Source organism: Musca autumnalis, unplaced genomic scaffold (genome assembly GCF_047663935.1).
Source record: "Musca autumnalis isolate F117 unplaced genomic scaffold, ASM4766393v1 scaffold_3, whole genome shotgun sequence".
Taxonomy (NCBI): domain Eukaryota; kingdom Metazoa; phylum Arthropoda; class Insecta; order Diptera; family Muscidae; genus Musca; species Musca autumnalis.
In genome coordinates this window covers 93,609,938-93,635,658 of record NW_027411866.1, presented here as the reverse complement: position 1 = coordinate 93,635,658, position 25,721 = coordinate 93,609,938, and the positions used below count along the sequence as shown (strand labels likewise).

Below are 25,721 nucleotides of genomic sequence, written 5' to 3'. Positions count from 1 at the left end.
CTAATGTAATGCCATGTTCATACTAGAATTTGAATCACTTATACTATGTTTACATTTACGAAATCCACTCGATTTCATCTGTCAATTCCTTTGTGTATACGTCAAATGAAAACTCATCTGAAATCGATTGGATTTCATTTGACGTTTGAGCAATGAAATTGACAGTTGAAATCGAGTGGATTTCGTAAATGTAAACATAGTGTTAGTTCGTTCTCATAAGTCCCGGTCCACACTAGAGTGAATTTCATTAAAATACTTCTTGAAATTAGGCGTTCTTAGATCGAATTCCTCCAATTCCCCATAACAGCAATGTCATGCTTTTACTCTACTATGTCCCGGGCCACACTAAGAGTAATTTCACTGATATTTTGACATTAAAGTAAAAGAAAATGTAGAATAGACCGTTCTATAGACCGTTTGTTTCATACGAATATTGCAACAAAGCAAAATTGCAGAACACATGAAACCGTGTACACTAGTTTCTTGAAATTATGCATTTTTCCCAAAAAAATGCAAAGTTTCATGTCAAGATTTCATTGATATTACTCTAGTGTGGCCCGGGACTATGGAACTCGATCTAGAGACGCATAATTTCATGCCAAAATTTCAGTGAAATTACTCAAGTGTGGCCCGGGACTAAATACGTACACGAATTAACCCGTTCATACGACATGGTACACAATTCATAGCAACATGATTCATATTTTCATACTTTTTATTTTCTGATTTTAAAGAAAGTTTCGCCCAAAAGACGAGTAAAAATAATTCATATGAACTGAAAAATATCTTTGAAAAACTATTTGTCCTTCTTTCAGATATCTATTTAATATTTAATTACATTATTTTCATTCATCTTTTCTATTTTTTCTCACAATTTTAGTGTTTTCAGCAAATAAAAATATTTTTCTATTTTCAAAATTACCGAGAGAGAGACCTGCCGAAATAACTTTTTGGTATACAGACTTTCTGGCAGGCATTTGATTCTTGTTTTTAAATTTGTACGCGAATTTGAAACGATGGACAAGAAATGCAACTGCAATAAACGAAAATAGAAAATGTTCTATGATTTGAATGTTTATTAGTCCTTAAACCGTTTACTTTTCATTCAGGTTTTGCAGTAAATTTTTTTTTTAGTAAAAATTTTGGGTTTTTAATAAATTTTAAATTTTATATTTTTCCTGTCATAATTAATTTATTTCGATAAATTCTCTCATTTGTTAGAGATGGGACATATTTTATCGTCGTTCTGAGAGTAATTTAAATTGAACAAAGTACACAAATCGTTGTTCGTTCTCAAAATTTTGTATGGGAAATGAAGTAATTATATCGTAATTTGGGGTCGAACAACGAATAGAGAGCGAATTACCGTCAGTCTAAACCATGGTACAATAATACAGGTGGCATTATCATGCCAGCTGATGGTAACATAATGTGTCAACCATGGTACAATCATTACAAGGTAGGCCATAGCAAACAGCTTATTACAATTTTTTCTTGTGGTCCGCCTATTGTGTCAAAACAGTTTTGAAGTTGTTTGTTTGTATACATTGATTTTTAACAAGGTTGACAAGTAACTCAAAATCAAATAATAAAGAAAAAGTAAAACACACATGGTAGAACAAATACAAGGTAAAGTTAATACTACAACAAATACAACTCGAACAACAACCACAAAGGAATTTGTTTTTGTTTGTAAACCGTAGTGTCAACGTAAATGTAAACAAAACAAGGAAATGTCTATAAATTATTGGAATTTAAAAAACTAATAATTTTTCACATTTGATTGAATATTTTGGAAAACATGAATGAAAACTCGTTAGATTTTTAATTTGAATGTTTCCATATCATTCCACTAAATGCATAATTTCTCGCAGAAAGTAGAATACTTGCAAAAATGTTTCGGGTCGCTGGTAATTCATTGAAAAAAGAGAAGATGTTTCAATCATTTGCTTTTGAAAACAAAAAAGCACATGTTTATTAGGGCTTTATTCTTTTCAAGTTTAACAAAATACCACACATATTAACAAATATTGTACCGCCTCTATAAGCGGTGTTTTAGTGTGCGGCATGTCGTTCGGACCTGGAGGAGGTTACATGTCAATGATATGAAGCCGTCTTTATGGGAAATAGTTTTTTTTTTTTCTGATGAATAAATTTGTTCTTCAAAAATATATATCCCTAATATACATCGAACATAGAAATAAATACATAAAATGTCGAATGGAATTTGACACTAACACTACAACCCAGTTCAGTCAGCTGGGTATTGCTGCTACCTTTTCTTGTTCTACCATGTAAAACACACAAGAAATGTTATTGTGCCTGAAATGGACACTTCTTGGAAGTGTACCAGAAGCCTTACGACACTCCAATGATTCCTAGTTGATTGGTAAGGGCAAGGTTTTCTGTTTTATTTTTAACCGATTTATATATTTTGCAGATAGTTTGAACTGATGGATAGATGGATGGATCTTACAGATGGATTTCTCCATGTACAGGTTAGGCCCTTAAGGACATTATGACGTTGGTGGCGGTGTAGTTGATGAAGACTATCGCGGCAATTTTGGTGTGGTGCTCTTTAATCATGATGTAGGATTTGAAGTGAAACATTGTGATCTATTTGGGCTGTTAATATGTGGGTGAAGATTTTTCCCTGAACTGGAGCAAATGGACAAATTGGAAGAGACTAAGAATTTGCGCTTATCAACAGGGCAGTACATGAAAAAATATAATAACAAAAAAATATAGAAACGGGATATGTCTATCTCCATCCTGAACACAAATTGTAAATTGTTCTTAAACTAAAATGGTGAAATTTTGTGGGGGAGGGGCCGGAAGTAGTGGATCGTTAGAGCACCATCTTCAAACTAGAAGTTTTTTGCAGCTTTCTTGCAATTTTCTTAGGACGTATGGACTTGCTCCTGTACCGTCATAATAGGGAATACAACGTGTTCCAAGAAATCGATTTGAGGAGTGATCTATGTTTGGGCAAATTTTGGACCGATTCAGTCTATTCGTTCGAGAGTTATCGTGCGCTCCAGACAGACAGACAGACTTCCGGAATGCAAATTTTGGACCGATTCAGTCTATTCGTTCGAGAGTTATCGTGCGCTCCAGACAGACAGACTTCCGGGCATGGCTAACTCGACTCCAAATTGTCTGATACGGATTTCGTCCACATATACTGAAGGTCTAAAAACATTATTTCGATGAGACACATTTTGGTTGTTTAATAAATGAAAAAGTAATATTTGAAATTAAATGAAAACAAAAGAAACATTGACAAATAAACAAAACTTGTTGCATTTGTTATTAGTCATTTTGAAGTTATCATGGTTTAATAAGAAAGGTTAGCCAAAGCTTTATGTCTATTTAATTTTTTTCATTCGAGTATGCCTAAAACTTCAAAACAATATAAACAAACTGTGTATGTGTGTGTGGTGTTTGAATAATATGCCAAACAATTTTAAAAACAATCGAATTCAATGATTTTTAAAATTGTTTTTAGACCATTTGTATGGAAGAAATTGTTGAGATTTGCATGGAAACAATCAGTTTATCATATTCACAACTCGATTATGTGGAGAAAACTTAACGCTTCATTCATTTTTCGCGTTTTTTATAAAATGCTCAAAATATGCATTGTAAACAAACCCACTTGTTGCTTTTATTTTGAAGTTTTAGGAATTCAAGAAAAACAAGGGTTCTATAGATTTTTTTCATTTAAATCTACCTCTTTACTTATACCATGGAAGTTATAAGCAAACCGGCATCAGAGTTGTTTTTTTATAATTTCATGATCCTGCCCAACCTTCTAATAATTGAACCATGGTGTCAACTGCATTGAATTGATGTCAAATTTTGACATATTATGTTACCAACAATTGCCGATGCGGCTACCTGTGTATTTGTACCATGGTCTAAACAAGGCATAAATAACAAAATTTTTGGAAAAAACATTGTTACCCAGCGTTTACACATGCCAGTGACAGTTCGAAAAATTCAATACATACACAATATTTTACTACCACAATTACATTTTTTGAATCCCAGCCAGCATTTTTTGAAAATTTTAATGAAATTCGAGTCTTTTTTGATCCGACTGCACGATTAAAAAGCTGGAATATGAGCTCATTTTCTGATCATAAATGACTCCTTTTTCGGAAGGAAAACGTAACCTCAGGCGACTCTTCTAAACAAATCACAAATGAGTCTTCCTCTGCATTAGTTTCATTTTTGCCCATTTTCTGACGGTATATAAAGTCTTTTTCGAGTCGTATTTCAATCATGTATTGGTGATTTGTTGATTAATTTGGGACTCTTTTTCGAGTCTTTTTTGAGTCATGTTTATAATCATTTATGAGTCTTTAGGGAGTCATTTATGAGTCTTTTTATTAGACGAAATAAATTAAAATAATTTTCTTTTTATTTTTTTTTTGTTTCTTTCCTTTGTTTTATTGTCTTTTCTTCTTTGATATGTCTTTTAATTATCCTTTATGTTGAGCGGTGGTTAGTATACTGCTTCTTCATTTCACTTGGCAAAACCTGAACATAGCTGTGACTTTTTACGTGATAATTAGTAACAATTATTACAAATGTTTCTAATTTTGACAATTATATAAAGGAAAAGTTGCTGAAAAAATTGTTTCAGCAACATTTAGTAAGTAAAAAGACACACCACATGTGTTGTGTTTGTCTATACATTTAATATTATACGTTACATTTATATCAAAGTTTTATAGAAAGTGTATATGAGAATTATTTACAACCAAACAAAAATAAAACAAAACAATAAGTTTTTAATCACCTATCTTTTCAAAATATGATCAGAAGATACATAATTATAATCACTTTTCAAACACCTGCATGAGCATTTTTTGATTAAGCATTTTGCAATCTTCATGAAGATCAAAATGTGACAATAAATAACGAAGAAATAGCCACATTTTAAACGCCTCAATGATTCATTTTTGATTGCTACACATTTGTTGTTGTATTTCAAATTGAACTCTTTTTAATCATTACAGGGAGTCACTTTCGAGTCCCTTTCTGATCATACAAGCGACAAATGCCCTGTTCCAGAACCTGCAAGAAACTACTATTTTTTACTACGATAACATTTTTTCCTTTATGTTATCGGAAAAAATAGTAAAAATTAGTAGATTCTTGCAGTACTGGAACAGGCCAATAATCAATTTTTGATCACCAAAGGGACTCTAAAAAGACTCCGCAATGTGATTTTTGAAAAAACAATCTTCCAAATCTTCCACTACATTTTTCATGCCAGTAAAATTTTGAACTGTCTGCCAGTGATATGTCGAAAATGAAAAAAGAGTTGCCTAGACTATTTTTTAATCCATGTACATTTTTGTTTCTGTTAAGAATGCAAAGATTAAATGCATATTTTCAAAAAGGTTATGGAACACAAATAATACATCTCGGTAGCTGCAATATATTAGTGGTAAATAAAGACATAATTTTGATGTTTTTCATCAAAATATTTGTAAGTTGAAAAATTATTTCCCCTCTGGGATTATACAATATTGAAAAGACGGCAATACCAGATTCATTATGTTTATGATTGAAAACAATCCTTTTTACAACGAAATAACATAAAAATAATAAAAAAAGTTGTGAATTGTGTTTTAAATCTTAAAATAATTTTTAAATTGAACTTGCACTGGCATGTGTAAACACACAAGAAAACTGCATGCCAGTCGAACACTTTTTCGGCATTTTCGAGTATAATACATGTACTCAATTGGCACCAATTTACTGGCATGTGTAACTCCAGCGTTAGGTAAAATGTATTTTCCAACATCCGGGTTATTCCATTCTACGAGATACAGGTAATAAAACTCCGACAATTACTTTTCTTTAGAGTAAAATAGCCCATATTATAATACCTGTTGGGCAATTCAGTTTCAACTATGAAGGCAATAACAACATACTTATCAAATAAAGGAGGAAGTTTAGTCCATTTATTTTTATTACATTCTTTTAAATCCATGATGTACATTAAATAATTTTAACATTCTAAATGGTATTAATAAATTAAATGATTAGTCATGAAATTTTACATTTCATACATTTTCATTCCCTCCATCACTACTATTTTTTGCAACACCGCTAAAAAAATGCATCAAAAGTAGAGCTGGCAAAAAATCTATGGCAATATCGATAATATCGATTATTGTTTAAAAATTCAATATCGATAGATAGTTTTGCCTATCGATATTATCGGAATAAAAACCCCCAACCTGAAACCCATTAAAATAAATAGAAATTTCGCTGCTTTTCGGTTATGTGTGTGTAAGAAAGTAAGTCTGTAGTCACAGGTACACATTTTTCGGTAAAATAAATTGTATTTTTTAAATTTTTTATAAAATAAAAGCAGTTGTTTATTCTCCTTTACATTTCTGTGAACTACTTTTGCTTAATTTCAAGAAAATCATTGATATTTTCGCCATTTTCATCTCCAAATTAATGGCGATGACAACTTAACGATAATATCGATAGCAATCGATATTTTAAAACATGTTTGGAATATCGATGGTTTGCCAGCTCTAATCAAAAGTCGCAGCGTGTGTACAAGGCCTATCCTGTCATGTGTAAACGCAGGGTTAAAATGCAGCTGATTCTTATTTTTTTTTATTGTAAATGTGACTTTGGCAGTTTTCAGCTGTCATGTATCAGCTGTCTATTAATTCATTGATAAATTAAAAGAAAACATGTTTACGTTTTTAAGGATAAATCGAAAAATTGGTAATATAAATGTATATAATTCTATAACATTTGAGTATTAATAATGAAAGGTGTTGAAATCAATAAAAGGCTTAACCCAAATTGCAAAAAAATTGGAACTTGTTTCGAAATTTCCTTCATACAAATATGCTACAAAAGCTACAAAAGCCCAGAATGATATTCAGACACTGCATAATCAGGTCTTTGGCCAAGCTGTCTACTCTACTCACCCTCATATGATAAATAAAGATGAGTTAGTTCCAGGTTTAAAACTGGAAGAATTCCAAAATCGAAGAGAAAGGCTACTCGTGGGAGTTCAAAAATATGCTGCCGATTATTTAAAAGATAAATGTGTTAACCGTAATCACTTAGTGAGTATCGATTAAAAATTAAAAAAATCACATAACAATGCGATATTATTTTGCAGATTATTATTCCATCATCCACAAAGAAATACATGAGTGATAAAATCCCATACTTTTTCCGGCAGAATAGCGATTTTTACTACTTGTCAGGATGTATGGAGCCAGATACGATACTTGCGCTATATATTGATGAAATGGGAAATATGAAATCAATGATGTTTTTAAGGCCGAAAGATAAACATGCCGAGTTGTGGGAAGGTTCAAGAACGGGTGTCGATTTAGCTATAGAATTATTTGGCCTGGATGAGACATTTTCTTGTGATTCATATGAACATGAAATCAAAAGACTCATCGAATTTAATAAACCACTAATTTGGTTTGATTCGAAAACGTGCGATTTATCCAATATTTCTGAAATTACGAAAAGAATCACAAGTTCTTGCACTGTTGAGTCGCCTTCTAGTCTAATACAGGGTATGCGACTATTTAAGTCTCCTGCTGAACAAAACTTGATGAGAAGAACGTGTGAAATAGCATCTCATTCAATCAATGAAGTAATGAGTGAAACTCGACCCGGACATTCGGAGCACCATGTTTTTGCAATGATCGATTTTAAATGTAGAATGCGCAATGCTAGTTATTTAGCATACCCACCAGTTGTAGCAAGTGGAAGTAACGCAACAACAATTCACTACATAAATAACACTCAACTATTAAAATCAAATGAATTGATATTGATGGATGCGGGTTGTGAATATGCTGGGTATGTTAGTCTTGGTGCATAAGTACTCGACTATTAATTAAATAATTACAGGTATACCAGTGACATAACAAGAACATGGCCCGTTAGTGGGGAATTCACAGAGCCACAAAAAGTTTTATATGATGTTGTATTGCAACTACAGAAAGAGTTAATCGGTAAGTACGTCTCTTAAGTAAATTCTTGGAACTTTTTTAGTTTACCACAGGTAGTATTTTTTGTACTGATTTCAACGATATATTGTTTTGTTCTGAGAAATGTATAGTTCCCGAGATGTGGGCCTTGGAAGTTCCATAAATACCGCAATGTGGGCCTTGGAAGTTCCATAAATACCCACAATTACCTTCAAAATTATAAATATTTTTTCCACAAAGGCGGCCTTCGGTCGAGGATTTAATGCTTTCTCCTATGGACAGGTGCAATTATTATTTTTTTAGTAGCCGCCCTTCGTCCTATTATTTAAGTCTTTCTGCTATGGACTGGAGCAAATCTAGGGTACGGGAACAAAATATCTCTTAATTTTTCTCTAAGCAGCTGGCCTATAAACAAGTGAATTTTCGGAACTTCAGAAGGCCATATCTCGTTGAAATCAGTAAACACTAGCTGTGCCAACGTTTTTCTGAGAACGGTAGCTAATACCCTAGACAGACGGCAGCGTTATTTTGCATTAAGATCTGCATTTAATTTTAGCCTGACAGACGACAGTTTCTGCATTTACGAGCTGGCTGTTTTGTTGTTGTTTGCCTGCAATTTTGTGTTTTCCTTGAACCTCTCCCTCATGTGAACACGGGCAGGGCTGCCAGATTATTTTTATTGAAAATCGTCAAAATAATAGTTTGTTTTTGTTTACAACAAACCATCAAAATTTGTTATGCGTTTCTTTGCAATGCAGAGTCCATAACAGTGGGAAATAATTATTTGATTTACATATGCGGCTACGAGACTTTATAAATGTTTCAGTTGAATTCGCATTTAAACGAATTCATGGGTTACGTTTATTCTTCAGCTCTGGTCGTAGAATTGTAGAAGAGTTCTTTGTTTCAATACAAAGAACTAACAGGGTGTTTTTGTAAAAATGCTTGCCTGTCACACGAACCGTTCGTACTAAAACGTATACGTTCAAAATTTGGTTCTTGTAAAATTTTACGAACCATTCGTTTTTATCTAAAAGCTTTCGTCTATTTCATAAAAGCTTTTACATTTCAGAGTTTCCATGATACTTATTTTGTGAATTTTGCATAGGCATCTGCACGTAAAATCTGCTACTTGATGGCAACCCCGATAAACAGATGACCAACAAAAAATAAGAAAAAAATGTAATCAAATTTGTCCAAAAATAATTGTGATAATATGAAGAAACGGATGTACATATGTACACGTGTGCTTCCATGAAAATAAATAAAATTGAATTCCCTTCCAGTTTGCGTGTGTTTTGTGCCATTTATTACTCAAATTATTTAAGTTTCATTCAAAACGATGGGTCTTTTCCATTCGTTTATTTTTGACGTATTCGTTCGTCTAATTTTGTTACGAAAACCAAAAAATTACGAAAATAAAAAGCTTTCATTTGTTTGTCACACGAATACAAACGTCAACCGCTATGAAAACCAAATTGTGTCTTCGTTCATGAAATCGACGAACGAATGGGCAAAAACATTTTACAAAAACACGCTGTAAGAGAACTGATGAGTCCAAGTGGCGTTGGACGAAACTAGTATTCTTTGCCTTTCCCGAAATTAAATCAATTTTAACTACTACCACTTTAGATAAAACTTGTTGTTTTTAAAATTTAAAAACAACAAAACCTGAGATTAACAGCGTGTTTTTGTAAAATGTTTTTGCCCATTCGTTCGTCGATTTCATGAACGAAGACACAATTTGGTTTTCATAGCGGTTGACGTTTGTATTCGTGTGACAAACAAATGAAAGCTTTTTATTTTCGTAATTTTTTGGTTTTCGTAACAAAATTAGACGAACGAATACGTCAAAAATAAACGAATGGAAAAGACCCATCGTTTTGAATGAAACTTAAATAATTTGAGTAATAAATGGCACAAAACACACGCAAACTGGAAGGGAATTCAATTTTATTTATTTTCATGGAAGCACACGTGTACATATGTACATCCGTTTCTTCATATTATCACAATTATTTTTGGACAAATTTGATTACATTTTTTTCTTATTTTTTGTTGGTCATCTGTTTATCGGGGTTGCCATCAAGTAGCAGATTTTACGTGCAGATGCCTATGCAAAATTCACAAAATAAGTATCATGGAAACTCTGAAATGTAAAAGCTTTTATGAAATAGACGAAAGCTTTTAGATAAAAACGAATGGTTCGTAAAATTTTACAAGAACCAAATTTTGAACGTATACGTTTTAGTACGAACGGTTCGTGTGACAGGCAAGCATTTTTACAAAAACACCCTGTAAGCTGCATTGTTTTACAAAAATAAAATAATACACATCTCAACAAATCTGCCAAAAGTGAATCTATTTTTAATTAAAATAAACATTAAATGGCAATTCGAGTTAGTAAACATATTTTTATTTCAAATCAGTATTAAATTTAATGATTAATTAAACGATTTTGTAAATAAATATTTGAGTTAATATTCTTAACAAGTCGTGTTTAATCCATGCGTCAAACGATGTATTTTGTTAAGTATACTCTACATTGAATCCTTATGAAAGTCCCGGGCCACACTAGAGTAATTTCAATGAAATTTTGACATGAAACTTTGCATTTTTTGGGAAAATTCCATAATTTCAAGAAACTAGTGTACACGGTTTCATGTGTTCTTCAATTTTGCTTTGTTGCAATATTCGTATGAAACAAACAGACCGTTTTATTTTACTTTCATGTCAAAATTTCAGTGAAATTACTCTTGGTGTGGCCCGGGACAAAAGAATTTCGATACATATTTCGTTTTGCGAAGATTTACTTGGTTGAAAAATCGTTTAACATCTGCTGCGAATGTTGTAATACCTATCAGTATTTTCTTTAAATATTTTGTTATTATAGGAAAAACATATGAACCATCAACACGTTTCAAATCATACATTAAAATGCGAAATAAATCCGTTTCATTATTTTCAAACATTTCCTCAAAATCCAAAAGCTTTAGTTCACGAAATTCTGAATCCAATTTTTGCTTTTCCTTGTTGACAAAATGTCGAAAAATCAATAAAACTGTTTTCAAAATCAAATCTATTAAACTTTTGAAATTTCTGCACAAAGCTCAATATAACGCAGTTAATTGCCCAGAACAGAATCTACTATTGTTGAAATTTTGACTTTCTACGTTCAAAAATAACGATTATTGTGATTATTGTTTAACAATTAATTTTTTTAAATCAACAAAGTTTTTACAAATTCATGTTTTACGACATTTTTTATGACTGCATTATCAAAAATATCCATAAATCGTCATTTTTTTTGGTAAACATCGTCATTTACCATTTTTTGACCAAAAAATCGTCAAAATGCCGATAAATCGTCAAATCTGGTAGCCGTAAATACGGGTTCTGTTTTACGGTATTGCCATATTGAAATCAATTTGATTTTGTGCATTAAGAATGTGGATAATACCCTAGACAGACGGCAGCGTTAATTTGCATTAACTGCCTTAATTCAAATTAATTCGTGCATTATCCACATTCTTAATGCACAAAATCAAAGGGAATTTAAACTGAATTTATGTATTTCAATATGGCAATGTAAAAGAGAGCTCATATTAATGTAGGTGAGAGAACATATTCATGTTCTGAGACAATTTGCATTGCAAACAACATTAACGTTGCCATTTGTCTAGGGCATTGATGCTCAAAATAAAAAAGAGAGTAAAGTATTGAGAGAATCACAAGAAAATTTGTATCAACATTTAGTGGTTGCTAGACCTGTGACCAGTAAACATGTGGCGGGTGTGTGCGGTTCTGTTCAGTGTCCCCACTAAAATTATGCGTATATCCATGCCATGTTTACTTGTCGGCTGCTCAACGACGACTGATTGTTATTCTCACATACGTTAACGTATATGGATGATCTTGGCTGGTCTAGGGCAGGGGTGTGTGTAGATGTGTTTCTCCGTTGCAGGCCAAACAACAACTGATGCTTACTCTCAATTTACGCTACCGTGAAGAAATGAGCATCCCTAGTCTAGGGCACGGCTGCCAGATTTGACGATTTATCGTCATTTTGACGATTTTTTGGTCAAAAAATGATAAATGACGATTTGACGATTTTTACCCAAAAAATGACGATTTTTGGATATTTTGCTAATGCAGTCACAAAAAATTTTTTAATATTTAAAAATTAAAATATTTTAAAAATTAATTGTTAAACAATAATCACATTAATCGTTATTTTTGAACGTAGAAGCTTGAAATTTCAGAATTTATGTAAAGGAATTTTTATTTATTTATTTATTTATTTTGTTGTTGAGAAGAAGCCATTTGGCCTATTAATATCACAACATGCAATAACTACAAATGTGGTCTTCGAATCAGGAAATGTATCTTAAAATATTACAATTCAAATCTTATAACTATAAGTATAATTAAATGTACATATGTGTGAGCGCTAAAAAACTACAAGGCATGAATAAGGCTCCCCAGCCAATTTAATTTTTAACTTGAACCAAACTGAATTCAATGGAAACAAGCAAAATATATTATTGCACTGCTCCAGAACCTGCAACAATCTCCTATTTGTTGGTAAATTTTTAAAGGAACAAAAATTCAAAAATCGAATTTGATTTTGAAAATAGTTCTATTGATTTTCGACATACTTAAGGAAATTTCACATTTTGTCAACAAGAAGTAAAAGCAAGAATTCGATTCAGAATTTCGTGAACTAAAACTTTTGGATTTTGAGGAAATGTTTGAAAATAATGAAACTGATTTATTTCGCATTTTTATATATGATTTGAAACGTTTTGATGGTTCATATGTTTTTCCTATAATAACAAAATTTTTAAAGAAAATAATGATAGGTACCACATTCGCTAGCAAATGTTAAACGAGTTTTCAGGCAAGTAAATCTTCACAAAACGAAATATGTATCGAAATTCTTTTCATAAGGATTCAATGAAGAATATACTTAACAAAATACATTGTTTGACACATTGATTAAACACGACTTGTTAAGAATGTTAACTCAAATATTTATTTACAAAATCGTTTAATTAATCATTTATTTTAATACTGATTTGAAGTAAAAACTATATTTACTAACTCGAATAGCCACTTAATGTTTATTTTAATTAAAAAATATTTAAAATATTTAAATATAAATAAATATTGCCATTTTAATTTTTGACGATTTTGTAAAATAGATTTGACGATTTTAATTTTAAAAATCGTCATTTTGACGATTTTCAATAAAAATAATCTGGCAGCCCTGGTCTAGGGCATTATACACGAATTAATTTGAATTAAGGCATTTAATGCAATTAACGCTGCCGTCTGTGTAGGGTATAGCTCATTTTCTCGTTCGGTTCGTTCATCATTCAGATGCGGCCACATTGCTAAATAAACGTAAATTACATCCTCTACATCGCTGCAATTAATTTTGTTTATGTCAATTCTTCCACCAAAGATGAAAAAAAGAGAACGATTCCTTAAACTATAAAAATAAAAAAACGACGAAAGAGAAATTTGTACTAGGTCTAATTAAGAACGATATCAGTAAACTTTATTGTTATTTTTTAACATAAAATCTCTATGTACATCGGACAAAATTTGATGTTTTTTGAGTAAAATATACAAAAAATGTCTAAAAACTACCATTTCGGGTTGTGCCAGCATAATTGTAATCAAAATACTTAGATCTCCTATTTCTACAATTAATGGCTATATCACACCATATGCTTTTTCATGTGTATGTTGTCACTTTGGATATACTAATATACAGACCAGCTGATGGTGTGATGTAGCCATAAGATGAATTACATATGAGAAATTGTTTTTAGAGTGGCTATGATATTTGGCTTCACTTACGAAGCAAATAAATAAATAAAATAAAAAATAGAAATCACCTTTAGGCAGGCGTAGGTGCTCAAAAAAAAAAAAAAGAACGTAGATTCCACAATAGCCCCTAATCATCCAAATCCTTTGTCCATTTTGTATTTTAATTTTGTTGGGAGTATTTCAACCAAAGAAACCAATATTAAAGAAGATTATCTAAACTAGAATTCCCACACCCTCCCACAATTTCTTACAAATCCTCATTTAGAGACTCACAGTTTAAGTATATTTGTGATGATATAACTGCAATAACGAAACATCAGCATGTGTTGGATTATCCCTATTATGTTTCTTCATTCCTTTCAATAAAATCCTATTATTTATTAAATATTCACAGTTTGTAGGAAATGATTTGAATTCACTGTCACTCCGCTTGGAATGTGTTGCAAGAACTTAAAAAAAAATCTTGAAATATTTGATACAAACCATCTTTAAGATATACTGTAACACTATTTCCTATTCCATTTTATCTGTTCAAAACTTGGTAAGCCTCTTCGCTTTTGTATCGTGGGTCTTTGAACATTCAATATTGGAGTTTACATACATACTTACTTCGCCATTTCTCGATTTGTTTGGTTTCCCATTAATATTCCATTTACGTCTCGACACATATTTTGTGCAATAACTACACGTATTTTTTTCCTGTTTGTATTTCGATAAGTAAACGAGTTAGAACATTCTTCTCTCTCGTTCGTAGTCCATTATTCATTCCCAGCATCGTGTCTTGGCTTCCTGATCCTTAGATTGTCTGTTGCAGAATTTTGATCATATTTTTTCAGCTTATAGCTTTGATTAATATTTTGAAAAATGTACACAAACTATCACTAATATTGACAATCCACTTTGATAGTGAGTACCCAGCTTTAAAAATTGAAGAAGCGTTTTACAGCAATGCTTTGTCAAGTTAGTTGTTTGTTTGCTGGTTTTGGTGGATGTTCTTTGTTTATTTTAAGGAATATTTTTGAAAAACAGACAAACTAGTGCCGTTTTATGATAATATCATCTATTCTGTTATATGTATTTTAATAATATTTTTAAAATTGACAATTTTTTTAGGAACTCTGCTAAACGAAGGTGGCCAAACATTAGACCATTTATTTGATACAATGTGCCTACGTTTGGGAAAATATTTGCAAGAGATCGGATTGGTGCCAAAGCATATTACTGATGTTGTCGGTCTTACTAGAGTAACAGAAAATTTTTAAATCTTGTGTGAAACATCTTAATAACAATATTTTTACATGTAGGCTGGTTACCAGTTTTGTCCCCATCACGTATCTCATTACTTGGGAATGGATGTTCACGATACACCACTTATGCCACGGACACTAGGGCTTTTACCAGGCATGGTGTGTACAGTGGAACCTGGAATTTATATACCAAAAGATAGAACGGATGTTCCTCAAGAGTTCCGCGGAATAGGTATACGAATCGAAGATGATATTTTAATAAATAGCGATAACAAGGTAGAAGTGTTAACATCGGCTTGTCACAAAGAAATAAGCGACTTGGAAAATTTGCACAAAAAGAAAGGAATCATATAGTAAACCCTAATTGAACTCTAGAATGTACATAAAATAAATGATTTCTAAATATGGCTTATTTTCGTTTCGTCAGTTGCGTTGTTGTCATGAAACAAATCTCATGAAATTAGGCGTTCTAAAATCGAGTTCCATACTAAAGTAATTTTATGAAATTTGTGTAGTTGGGATTTCGATCTAAGAACACCTAATTTCATGAGATTTGTTTCATGACAACAAAGCAACTGACGTTTCGGAAGTCAGCCTATTTTTAATGTATGTAAATAACTAATTATAGTATTTTTTTATTTCTGTTTTCATGTAGATATAAAAACATTTTAGATACATATTACATTGGTTATGATGCAAATATTGGTTCCTCATACATTGTTTCTCCATTAAAATCTGAATATGTAGATATCATAAATAATATAGTAAATATTACAAGAATATTTAATATTTACCTTTATGAGTTATTCTTGTAGAAGACGTGATTTAGTCATACCCATTGCCCAAAACTGAAGTTATTTAAAGATTAATTTATACGTCTCCTTCTTCTTGACTGGCATATGCTGTTCAATTTCATTCGGAATTGTAAAATATGGAGGCGGGACCTGGTAATAAACGTAAAACGATTAAATTGATTTTTATTCTTGGAGTAAAAAATGCATAAGGTATATTAAACTGGTCAGATGATATACGGGCATGTTCTGGAATTCACCGTGTATCCATTTCACATCACACATGCACTTCACCTGTGAAAGCAATTGATGTTCTGTGTTTCACGTGAAAAGAGCTTTCATATTTCACGAAAGAACTTTGGAAAGCTTTATTGCAGCTTTCAAACTTTATCATTAACAATGAAAAAATATCAGTCTGCGTTGGCGCATCAACGAATACACATGCGTGTGTGGGTATGTACGCTTTGTTCGTTTGATTGTTTACGAAACAGGCGTAAACAAAGAAACGAACTTCTACAAGAGCGCGTACATGTTGAATTTGTTACTTTAAGAAAAAAACACATTTTTAAATCATATTGTGTTAAGTAAATTAAATATTTTTTTAAATGCTAATAGAAAACACATTAGATTTTAGTCATATGCAGTTTTTTGTAGAAAATTTGAATTAGTTTCTTTAAAAAATAAGGATTCACTCAGCTCTCGCCATCAAAATTACAGTGTGAGGAATACACCCCAACTAGGTGTAAAGTGTGTTGCAGAACAGCTTTAGGTGTGTTCTATACACGTGAGGTGCAGAGGTGAATGCCAGAACATGCCTGATAATGTGTTTGTAAATATCGAGTATACTTTAATATGAAAATGAAATAGTAAGATGTTCAACAATGAGAAGAAGGCTTAAGGTTGATGTACAAAATTATGCGGCAGATTACTTCAGAGTTTAACCAATGACTACAAAAAAAAAAATAAAAAAAAATAAAAAAAAAACAATCAGCCCAATTATGAACGGCCTCTCACCGTGAGTTTTCTCTTTCTCGCCTCCTCCCCTATTATAAACATCATATCGCCGTGAGTGATGTTATGTTCTCACTGTTCCCTTATTATAAACAACAAGAGGGTGAGCAAAACTCACGTTCGTGAAAAAATTAGCTATTACAAATGTAAAAAAAGTGAGAAAAAGAGGCAAATTTCTGCTGAAATTTCTCACTACCGAAATCAAAGTGAGTTGAACAAAAAAATTTAAGTGTGAACATTTATTTTAAAAAATACGAATATTTTGTATCTGTAATGATAATTAATTGTATTTTAGGTTGAAAGTAACAAAAAATAATAAGAGATTTTTTATGTTGTGAGATTATTGTTGACCTTTGGACGCTATTTTCTTTGGTTTTAATTTGGCTTGAGGTCAACTTAAAAATTTAAAAACAAATTGGCGTTTTTGTTTTTATTCTTATAAAAAGAAAGAAATATCATTATTATAAATTTCTACCATAATGTTTATAGTTGCATAAAACGAATGTTCTTGTTTTTTAAAGCTTAGGACATTGACCGCTAACATTTTTCAGAGTTCTTTACGAATTCGGTCTGAATCTCTGAATTCTTTCAGAATTTGGTACAAAATTGGGTCTACCTTCAGTTCCAAGAATGGCATGTAACTATCCACTGGAGTTATATGACTAGGTTTGGCATCGCACCATAAAAAGACGCAGAGTGCTGTGCATGGTGCTATCAATATTTGCCTAAGAATTTAGACGACTGCAATATCCCAAGTATAGTTGAGCAAAAACTACTCTGGTTTGTTGTGGACTTTATTCACACTATATTTGTTTACATTAGAACCTGCGACTATGTGAAAGCTATTCAAAACTACTTGAAATGCTTGTTGAGCAAGGGATTCTATCCAGTATGGTTGGGCTTCCCTCTCTAAAACGTGAAGATCATTCTTGATGGACCTAGTGTGTCGGGCCAACCCACCCAACGTTTTAGTTACAGTACTTGCTCGGGCATTACCGTGAGAGCCATCCCTATCTCACGGTAATGCCCGAGCAAGTACTGTAACTAAAACGTTGCCCGTGGTATGTATCAGTGAAGGAAGGCCTAAATCGAGTTTTCAGGTATGGACAGATCAAAAAGGTACATTCTGCATAAAGCGGCTCACAACTATACAAGGACCCAATCAGGAGCAACCCATGTCTGCAATTGTTATTCCTAGAGAGAGCAATGTACACGATTTGGATCTTTTGGGGTCGCAGTCTTGGAAAGAATGGGAGATGGTGCTAAACACAACTTCCACTTCATTTCCTTGGTATTCCTCAGAATTTGCCATTTCTGTTATCACCCAAAATGCAACATTAAACATTTACTTATTGTAGCCATTTAATGACGTTTTTAAACGACATTTGGGCATAAGACGAGCTGGCCAACTATGCTCGGATCGAAATGAAATTTTTATCACAGGTAGATCTCGTCACCCTGATCACAAATATATATAACATTTGTTGCGGAAGTCCATACTTCCCGAGATATAGGCCTTTGAAGTTCCAAAAATTCCTTTGTTAAAGGCCAGCTGATAAGAGAAAAATTTTAAATTTAAAAAAAAGTTGTTCCCGTGCCCTAGATTTGCACCTGTCCATAGGAGAAAGTCTTAAATACCCGGCCGAAGGCCGGATACTTAAAAAAAGTACAAGTTTAAAAAAAAAATTTTGAGCATAGTGCGTCAACTCAACTTGTTCCGACATTTGTTCACTTTTTTACGATTTTCCAATAAATTTCACAAATTCTTCAGTGTAAATAAACAATTTTCACATATCTGCCAAAACAAAAGAACAGCTGTTACAGATGTTGCCATGTTGTTTTAATGTTGTATTTTCTTTTACCAATATCCATGTTCTTTTACAGTGGATTGTTAATAACTGACATTTTTCTTGCTAGAAATGTTTATTAATTTGAAAATGTATTTATTTTTTTATACAAAAAATAAGAATTAATTAATCTCAAAGTTATTTGTGCAAAAAATGACGGTATGGCAACACAAATTATTATTTCAAGGGTTCACAAGTCGCGCCATTATTTTCCATTTTCCGACTTGTCAACCCTTGTTCACTTTTTGTGCTCCTCCCTGCTCAATCATAATAGCTCGAGCAGGTGAGAGTGAACTGCAACTCACTTGTGAGTAGCTCCCTACGTGAAGATTCATAATCGCTATGAATATACTCCCACATGTTGACTCGCACCAACATTCAGCCCAACTTCCGAGAAATTTTAATTGGCAGTAATTAAGACATATTTACCAAGGAGATACATCAGCAAACGGCTACAACAAAAACTATGGCTGACTTCCGTATCGTCAGTTTCTTGGCAAATGACTGCAAATGTGTGAAATATTTGGTCTGTTCCTTTACTTCTGAAAATGGTAAAACCGGCAAAAGTAGCAAAAGTTGTAAACTGCTCCCATATGAATTATATGGTGTCTGAAGTAAAGAAACACTTTTCGAGTAAAAAGTGGTAAAACTTGAAGATTCTTGAACGTAAAGGAACAGAGCTATTATGTTTCAACTGCGAAGCTACGTGTTCAAAACGTCACAAATACGCTTTTTAACGCATGTGATTTTGTTAATCAACCTTATTACGGTTGGCGTAGTCGTAGACGTTCAAGTGACGTAGACGTTGTCGTAGGCGTAGTCGTAAGTTACATTTTTTATGTGATGAAAAATGATATACAACGACAATTTTTGACTTTTATAGCATGTTATATCCTAAACATATCGAAAGAAATACATTCGTAATTCCCAGAACGGATTTTTCGTTTTAAATATAACATTTTTTTTTTTTTTTTTTGATACGACAAATCTGTATTACGTATGGCGTTGAAATACGAGGAAAGAGTCGTGACCGATTTTGTAAACAGCATATAAAAATAGAAACAAATCATTTTCAAAATATTTTTTTCAATGGAAAATAACTATAATAAATACAAACTTTACTACTTTTATTCATTTGCATAAGATAAATTTCGTGTTTTTATCAGATGACAAACTTTCTATTGAAAAACTGTTAGAGTCCTCATATAACGATTCATTCAATGAAAATTTCTTAGTTTTTGTTCGAGAGATGAATTAAAACGAATTGTTTTACAATTAAAAAAATATAATTTTTTTAATTTTGTATGAGAAAAAAATTGTCGTTGTCGTAAATGTTACGTGGTACCAAAAAATATCCCTACGACAACGACTACGCCAACGACCACAAAAACGTCTACGCCGAACACTTATTTTGATTGTAAAAACTGTAGGGTTAGTTGTTCTTCTGAATTAATAGTTTAAAAATGATCTACTAATAATTCTATTAATTTTTTATCAAAAGAATTCTTTAAAAAATTAAATTTTTACTTTTTTGTACAAATACATACATAATACCAATTAGACGTTACGACACGTCAGTTTGTAATTTTGGATAATGTCATGTTCATACCAGCATTTGAATCACGTCGTTCGTTCTCATAATTACGTACACGAATTAACCCGTTCATACGACATGGTACACAATTCATAGCAACATGATTCATATTTTCATGGTTTTTGTTTACTGATTTTAAAGAAAGTTTCAACCAAAATGCGGGTAAAATTATTTTATATGAACTGAAAAAATATTTATCCTTCTTTCAGATGTCTATTTAATATTAAATTCTATTATTTTCATTCATGTTTTCCATTTTTTCTCACAATTTTGGTGTTTTCAGTATATTTTCAAATTTTTCTATTTCAATAATTAACGAGAGAGAGACCTGCCAAACATATCTTTTTGGTATACAGACATTCCGGCAGGCATTAGATTTTTGTTTCTAAATTTGTACGCGAATTTGAAACGATGGACAAGAAATGCAACTGCAATGGAAGAGAAGACAAAATTTGCTATGATCTGAATGTATACTAGTCGTTAAACCGTTTACTTTTCATTCATATTTTGCAGTTTTTCTAAAAAATTTTGGATTTTTAATACATTTTTAATTTTTTATTTTTCCTGTCATAATTAATTTATTTCGATAAATTCTCTCATTTGTTAGAGATGGGACATATTTTATCGTCATTCTGAGAGTAATTTAAATTGAACAATGTACAAAAATCGTTGTTCGTTCTCAAATTTTTGTATGGGAAATGAAGTAATTGTAGCGTAATTTCGGGTCGAACAACGAATAGAGAGCGAATCACCGCTAGTCTGAACATGGCATAAGACAACGCCAACCGTAATAAGGGTGAATTACAAAATAAAACAAAAAAAAATATAATTAATATGGATGATTCGCGAAGGTAAGTATATATAAGCAATAAACAAATAAAAAAATTGGTTTTTATTTAATTAAAAATTGTTTAATTAATAAAAAAGACCAGATGTTCAGATGATTCTAAATTTTAGAATCTAAAACTTTTCTTTTTATTATATTTATCACACTCAGCAAATTTTAAATGGAGTTTTCATTCACACTCTGTGATAAATCATGGTAGAATAAGAAAAGGTAGCAGCAATACACAGCTGACTGAACTGGGTTGTAACCATGGTACAAATACACAGGTAGTGGCATCGTAAAATTTTGAATATGTTATGTCAAAACTTTCTTTATGTTGTTGGGGAAATTACAACAAAAATAATTTTTTATAAAGGGATTTGACTTTTCATATTCGATCAGCTGGTGTGATACCACTACCTGGTAGTTCTGCCATGGTTGTAACGTTAGTGTCAAATTTCATATGACATTTTATACATTTACTTCTATTTCGATGTACATTAGGGACATATATTTTTTGAGAAAAAAATATATCATTCGGAAAAAAACATTTCCCAGAAAGACTTCATCATATCAATGATATGTAACCTCCTCCAAGTTCGAACGATAAGCCGCGCAGTAAATCACCGCATGTAGAGGCGATACAACGTTTGGTAATATGTGAGGTATTTTGTTAAAATTTAAAAAAATAAAGCCCTAATAAACATGTGCTTCTTTGATTTCTAAAACAAAACATTGAAACAGCTTCTCCTTTTTCTATGAATTTCCAGCGACCCCAAACTTTTCTGCAAGAGTTCTACTTTTAACACCAAAAAAATTCGCAAAATATGAGTAAATGGGTCGAACAAAATACTTGAGGCGTGAACTGAGAAATGAAGTGTGTCGCAGAACATACCCTATAGATGTATCCAGGGCGAATTTAGGAAGGTGATACAAAGCGAATTCAGGCCGTCTTCATTTGCTGTCAAAAGTTTTTACGCGAAGAAGCCACTAAAGAAAGAGGGAAACGATAAAATAATAGGTTTGTCCTCGTACTTACTAAATGTTGCTGAAACACTTTTTTCGACAACTTTTCCATTGAACAACTGTCAATTTTAGAAACATTTGTAATAATTATTACAAATTATCGAGTACGCAGACAGGCATATTATTCGTTGTGCACAAATATTCTTTATAGAAGTAAGATATTTGTTTTTTATTTTTGATTAAAACATATTGTGACAGCAAATGAAGACATCAGTTTATCTATAATATACCTGTTCCGGAACCTACAAGAATCTACAATTTTTTACTACGATACAATTTTTTCCTTAATGTTATCAAAAAAAAAAAAAAAAATAGTAGATTCCTGCAGTTATGTAACAGACCAAATAAATGGTCTGTTCCAGAACTGCAAAAATCTACTAACTTTTAGTCCGTATTTACATTAGGCAATTTTCCTTGCGGCAATTGCCTAATGTAAATATAGACTTACTATTTTTTCCGATAGCATAAAGAAAAAAATGTTATCGTAATAAAAAATAGTAGCTTCTTGCGGGTTCTGGACCAGAGCAAATATCAATATTACAAAAATCCATCAAAAATTCACAACTTCGATTTCGAATCGATTTTCCTGGTCACCGATTGTCAATTTACACATATGGGATTTGATAGTATGCATACTTGGTCTGTTCCATACTGCAACAATCTACTAATTTTTACTATTTCTTCGAAAACATAAAGGAAAAATTCTTATCGTAGTAAAAAGTAGTAGCTTCTTGCATGTTCTGGAACAGAGCAACTGAAACTAAGGAAATCAAAAACTTGGGTAAAAATATTGGAAGGTGTGGACTCCTAAAGACGACAATTTTTTCTAAATTTATGAATATACGTAATTTCTGAAAACTTCTGTAAAAAGAAATAGCTATTTCTCGGGAATTATAACAGATAATATGCCTGTCTGCATACTTACTAAATGTTGCTGAAACAATTTTTTCAGCAACTTTTCCTTTATACAACTGTCAAAATTGGAAACATTTGTAACAATTATGAAAGGCATAAAACTGTACATATATGTATAAATCTTTGTAATTATTATTATTATTATTATCGTGTTAAGGCCCCCACTCATTTATCAGTCTGTGCCGTCAGTCCGATGAACCCTTTCTGTATGTGTGACTGACAAGTGTGTAGCACGAACCATCAGTCAAGTCTAAAAATCTTGAATTTCTCCTCCAAAAATGAATGAATTCTACGTTTTTTGTGTTCCAACACCAACATTATTTTATGTTTTTCAAAATTATTTATTGACAATTTGAAAATGAACACAATTCACCCAGACTGATGGGGGTTCATTTTGAAATCAAAACTATTTTGATTTTCATCAGTCTTGGAAAACTCACACATACATTCTCAAAATTTCAAAAATTTACACATACTACCATAAATGCTGGCAGTCAGACTGACTAATGAGTGGGAGCCTTAATTTTATAAATTTGTAAAATAAAGTGGAATATTTGCACACGGAGTTCCTGTATTTAAAAGCGTCGATCGGACTATTATTGCCACCTACAGGGCAGCTACGAAATTGGATAAATATTTTGTTTCAATCCTTACGGTCATCACTAACAAATAATGAGGTCTCTTCTGGTCGGAACTCGATCACCCAACAAAATTTCCTGATGATCGGTCCATAATTGAGGTCTGTAGTTTTTATTGCAATTTTTAATGAACGAACGAAAACAAGTCGATAAAATGCTTTATTTCGTCGAGATATGAAAAATGTCAAAAAATTGCAATGAATATTACATGAATGTTGGAAAAAAAAACTTATAATACCATTTTCACATTGTTGTTGTAAATACTTTATTTTAAAAATTCGCAAATTTAAGGAAAATGTCGGAAGTCCCCGCAATTATACAAAACTTTTCATAGAAAAGGTGGTAAGTCCGAAAGGAACCAATTATCGCCCAAACGGGATGGAATAAAATATTTAATACAGAAAGAGGTAGAAGGTTTTCTTTTCCTCCTGAAAAAGATGTCTTGTACTCACATTTTTCAATTCCTCATAAGAAGCTCCACGCATTGTAAACTCTTTGAATATATAATTATTGCCTACTTCATAGTGAAAACGCGTATCGTGTATTTTCAATAGAACATTATCCACACGTAAAAAGTGTCTCAATAGTATGAAAAATCCCGATGGCATAACGCGCTGAAAAAGGATTCTTTATAAATGTTTGAATCATTTATATTTGAAAACATACAATTTTTACGGTACAAGACGATATTCCATTATCATGCAGTTCATCTTCAAAAAGTGTCAAATCATGGTAGAAGAGTATCTTTTCCCTTTGCATCAGTTTGAATTTATTAAGTTGTTGCTCGGTTTTCTCCATATTAAACTTTTCATTTAGCGTTCCTTGGTAATCGGTGGTGAAGGTCCAATCAAAGGGTTTAAATTTTTCTTCCATTAAACTCTCTGGCCTACAAAATAACTATGAATAGTATCTATCAATAATCTCAGGGGATTCATTATGAAGAACACTTACCGGCTTTCTTTCCACTCTTGTGCACATGCAACTTGCAAAGGTTGTTTTCCGTTTTCAACTAGTCGCAAGGATTCCATTGGAAGGAACTCTAGAATAGCACCATCCCGATGTTTTAAGACTAGTTTATTTTTATGAAACACCATATCAGGAAGGTGTGGTAGGTCTAAAACGTTTCGATAAGTACACAATTCACAGCATTCATCCTCATCTTTGTTACAGTGTGCATCTTGTCCTTTAGAGCAAATACTTTTTAGTATATGTGATTTAAAATATTCTATGTGCCATTCTTCGAAATTGATACTTTCCTGATCAACAGGCAAACGAGGTACGATTTCATCCTGCAAATTACGAAAATTGAAATTCTATCTGTAGTGCGATTCTGTAACTCATTTTTTGAGTTACCGAGAAAAATCGGTAGCATTAAAACGCAAAATTATGAATGGAAAGTTTAATTAAAAGTTGACAACACTGTTGCTATCGGTAGAACTTTTCGACTACTTTGTATTGGTCGCTAACTTACCGAATAATATTGTTAATTACCGAAATTATAAGCATTTTAATTTTACGGACATTTGTCAGTAACTCAAAAAATTAGTTAGAGAATCGCATTACTGGGGATTATTACGAAATTTTGTCATAAGTTGAATGCTTGGACTGGATTTGGATCGATCATAAAAATATTTCGATTTAAACGAAACTTATGTATGTAAAAACTGGAATTTTTTAACTTTCGGAGCCTATATCTCGTGATATAGGCTCCGATATATCTATTGGCTTGATAACAGGACTGCAAAGGCCTATCTGTGGTAAAATTTTCAGATCGATTCGAATCCAGTCCAAACATTCAACCTGCCCCAAAATGTGTGCACAATACCTCCATTGCAAAACTTTAATTTTTTATGGCTAAAACGGCAATAAGCTTAATTTAAAGTCTGCAAATTTTACACAATAAAAGCCGGCAGTACAAAGCAAAACAATAAATTCTTACTAGAGTTGTGTAGTTCGAGCGAAATAGTTCAATTGAAAGATTCATT

The 25,721-nt window shown here is 32.0% G+C and overlaps 2 protein-coding genes across 2 annotated transcripts; one reads left to right on the top strand and one right to left on the bottom strand.

Annotated features, from left to right (window-relative positions):
• Positions 1 to 6,653: 6,653 nt before the first annotated feature.
• On the top strand, positions 6,654 to 15,710 carry LOC141396999 (xaa-Pro aminopeptidase 3). Its single transcript, XM_073972749.1, has 6 exons — positions 6,654 to 6,765; positions 6,835 to 7,115; positions 7,172 to 7,872; positions 7,924 to 8,027; positions 14,955 to 15,085; positions 15,146 to 15,710. Exons 1-6 carry the CDS (start codon positions 6,732 to 6,734, stop codon positions 15,440 to 15,442), a joined length of 1,548 nt encoding a protein of 515 aa, XP_073828850.1. The 5' UTR covers positions 6,654 to 6,731; the 3' UTR covers positions 15,443 to 15,710.
• LOC141397000 (TIP41-like protein) lies at positions 15,687 to 25,705 on the bottom strand. The gene is made up of 6 exons (XM_073972750.1): positions 25,562 to 25,705; positions 24,688 to 25,025; positions 24,403 to 24,622; positions 24,189 to 24,350; positions 15,883 to 16,032; positions 15,687 to 15,823 (listed from the first exon to the last, which is right to left on the bottom strand). Exons 1-5 carry the CDS (start codon positions 25,565 to 25,567, stop codon positions 15,943 to 15,945), a joined length of 816 nt encoding a protein of 271 aa, XP_073828851.1. The 5' UTR covers positions 25,568 to 25,705; the 3' UTR covers positions 15,687 to 15,823; positions 15,883 to 15,942.
• Between the last annotated feature and the right edge of the window lie 16 nt (positions 25,706 to 25,721).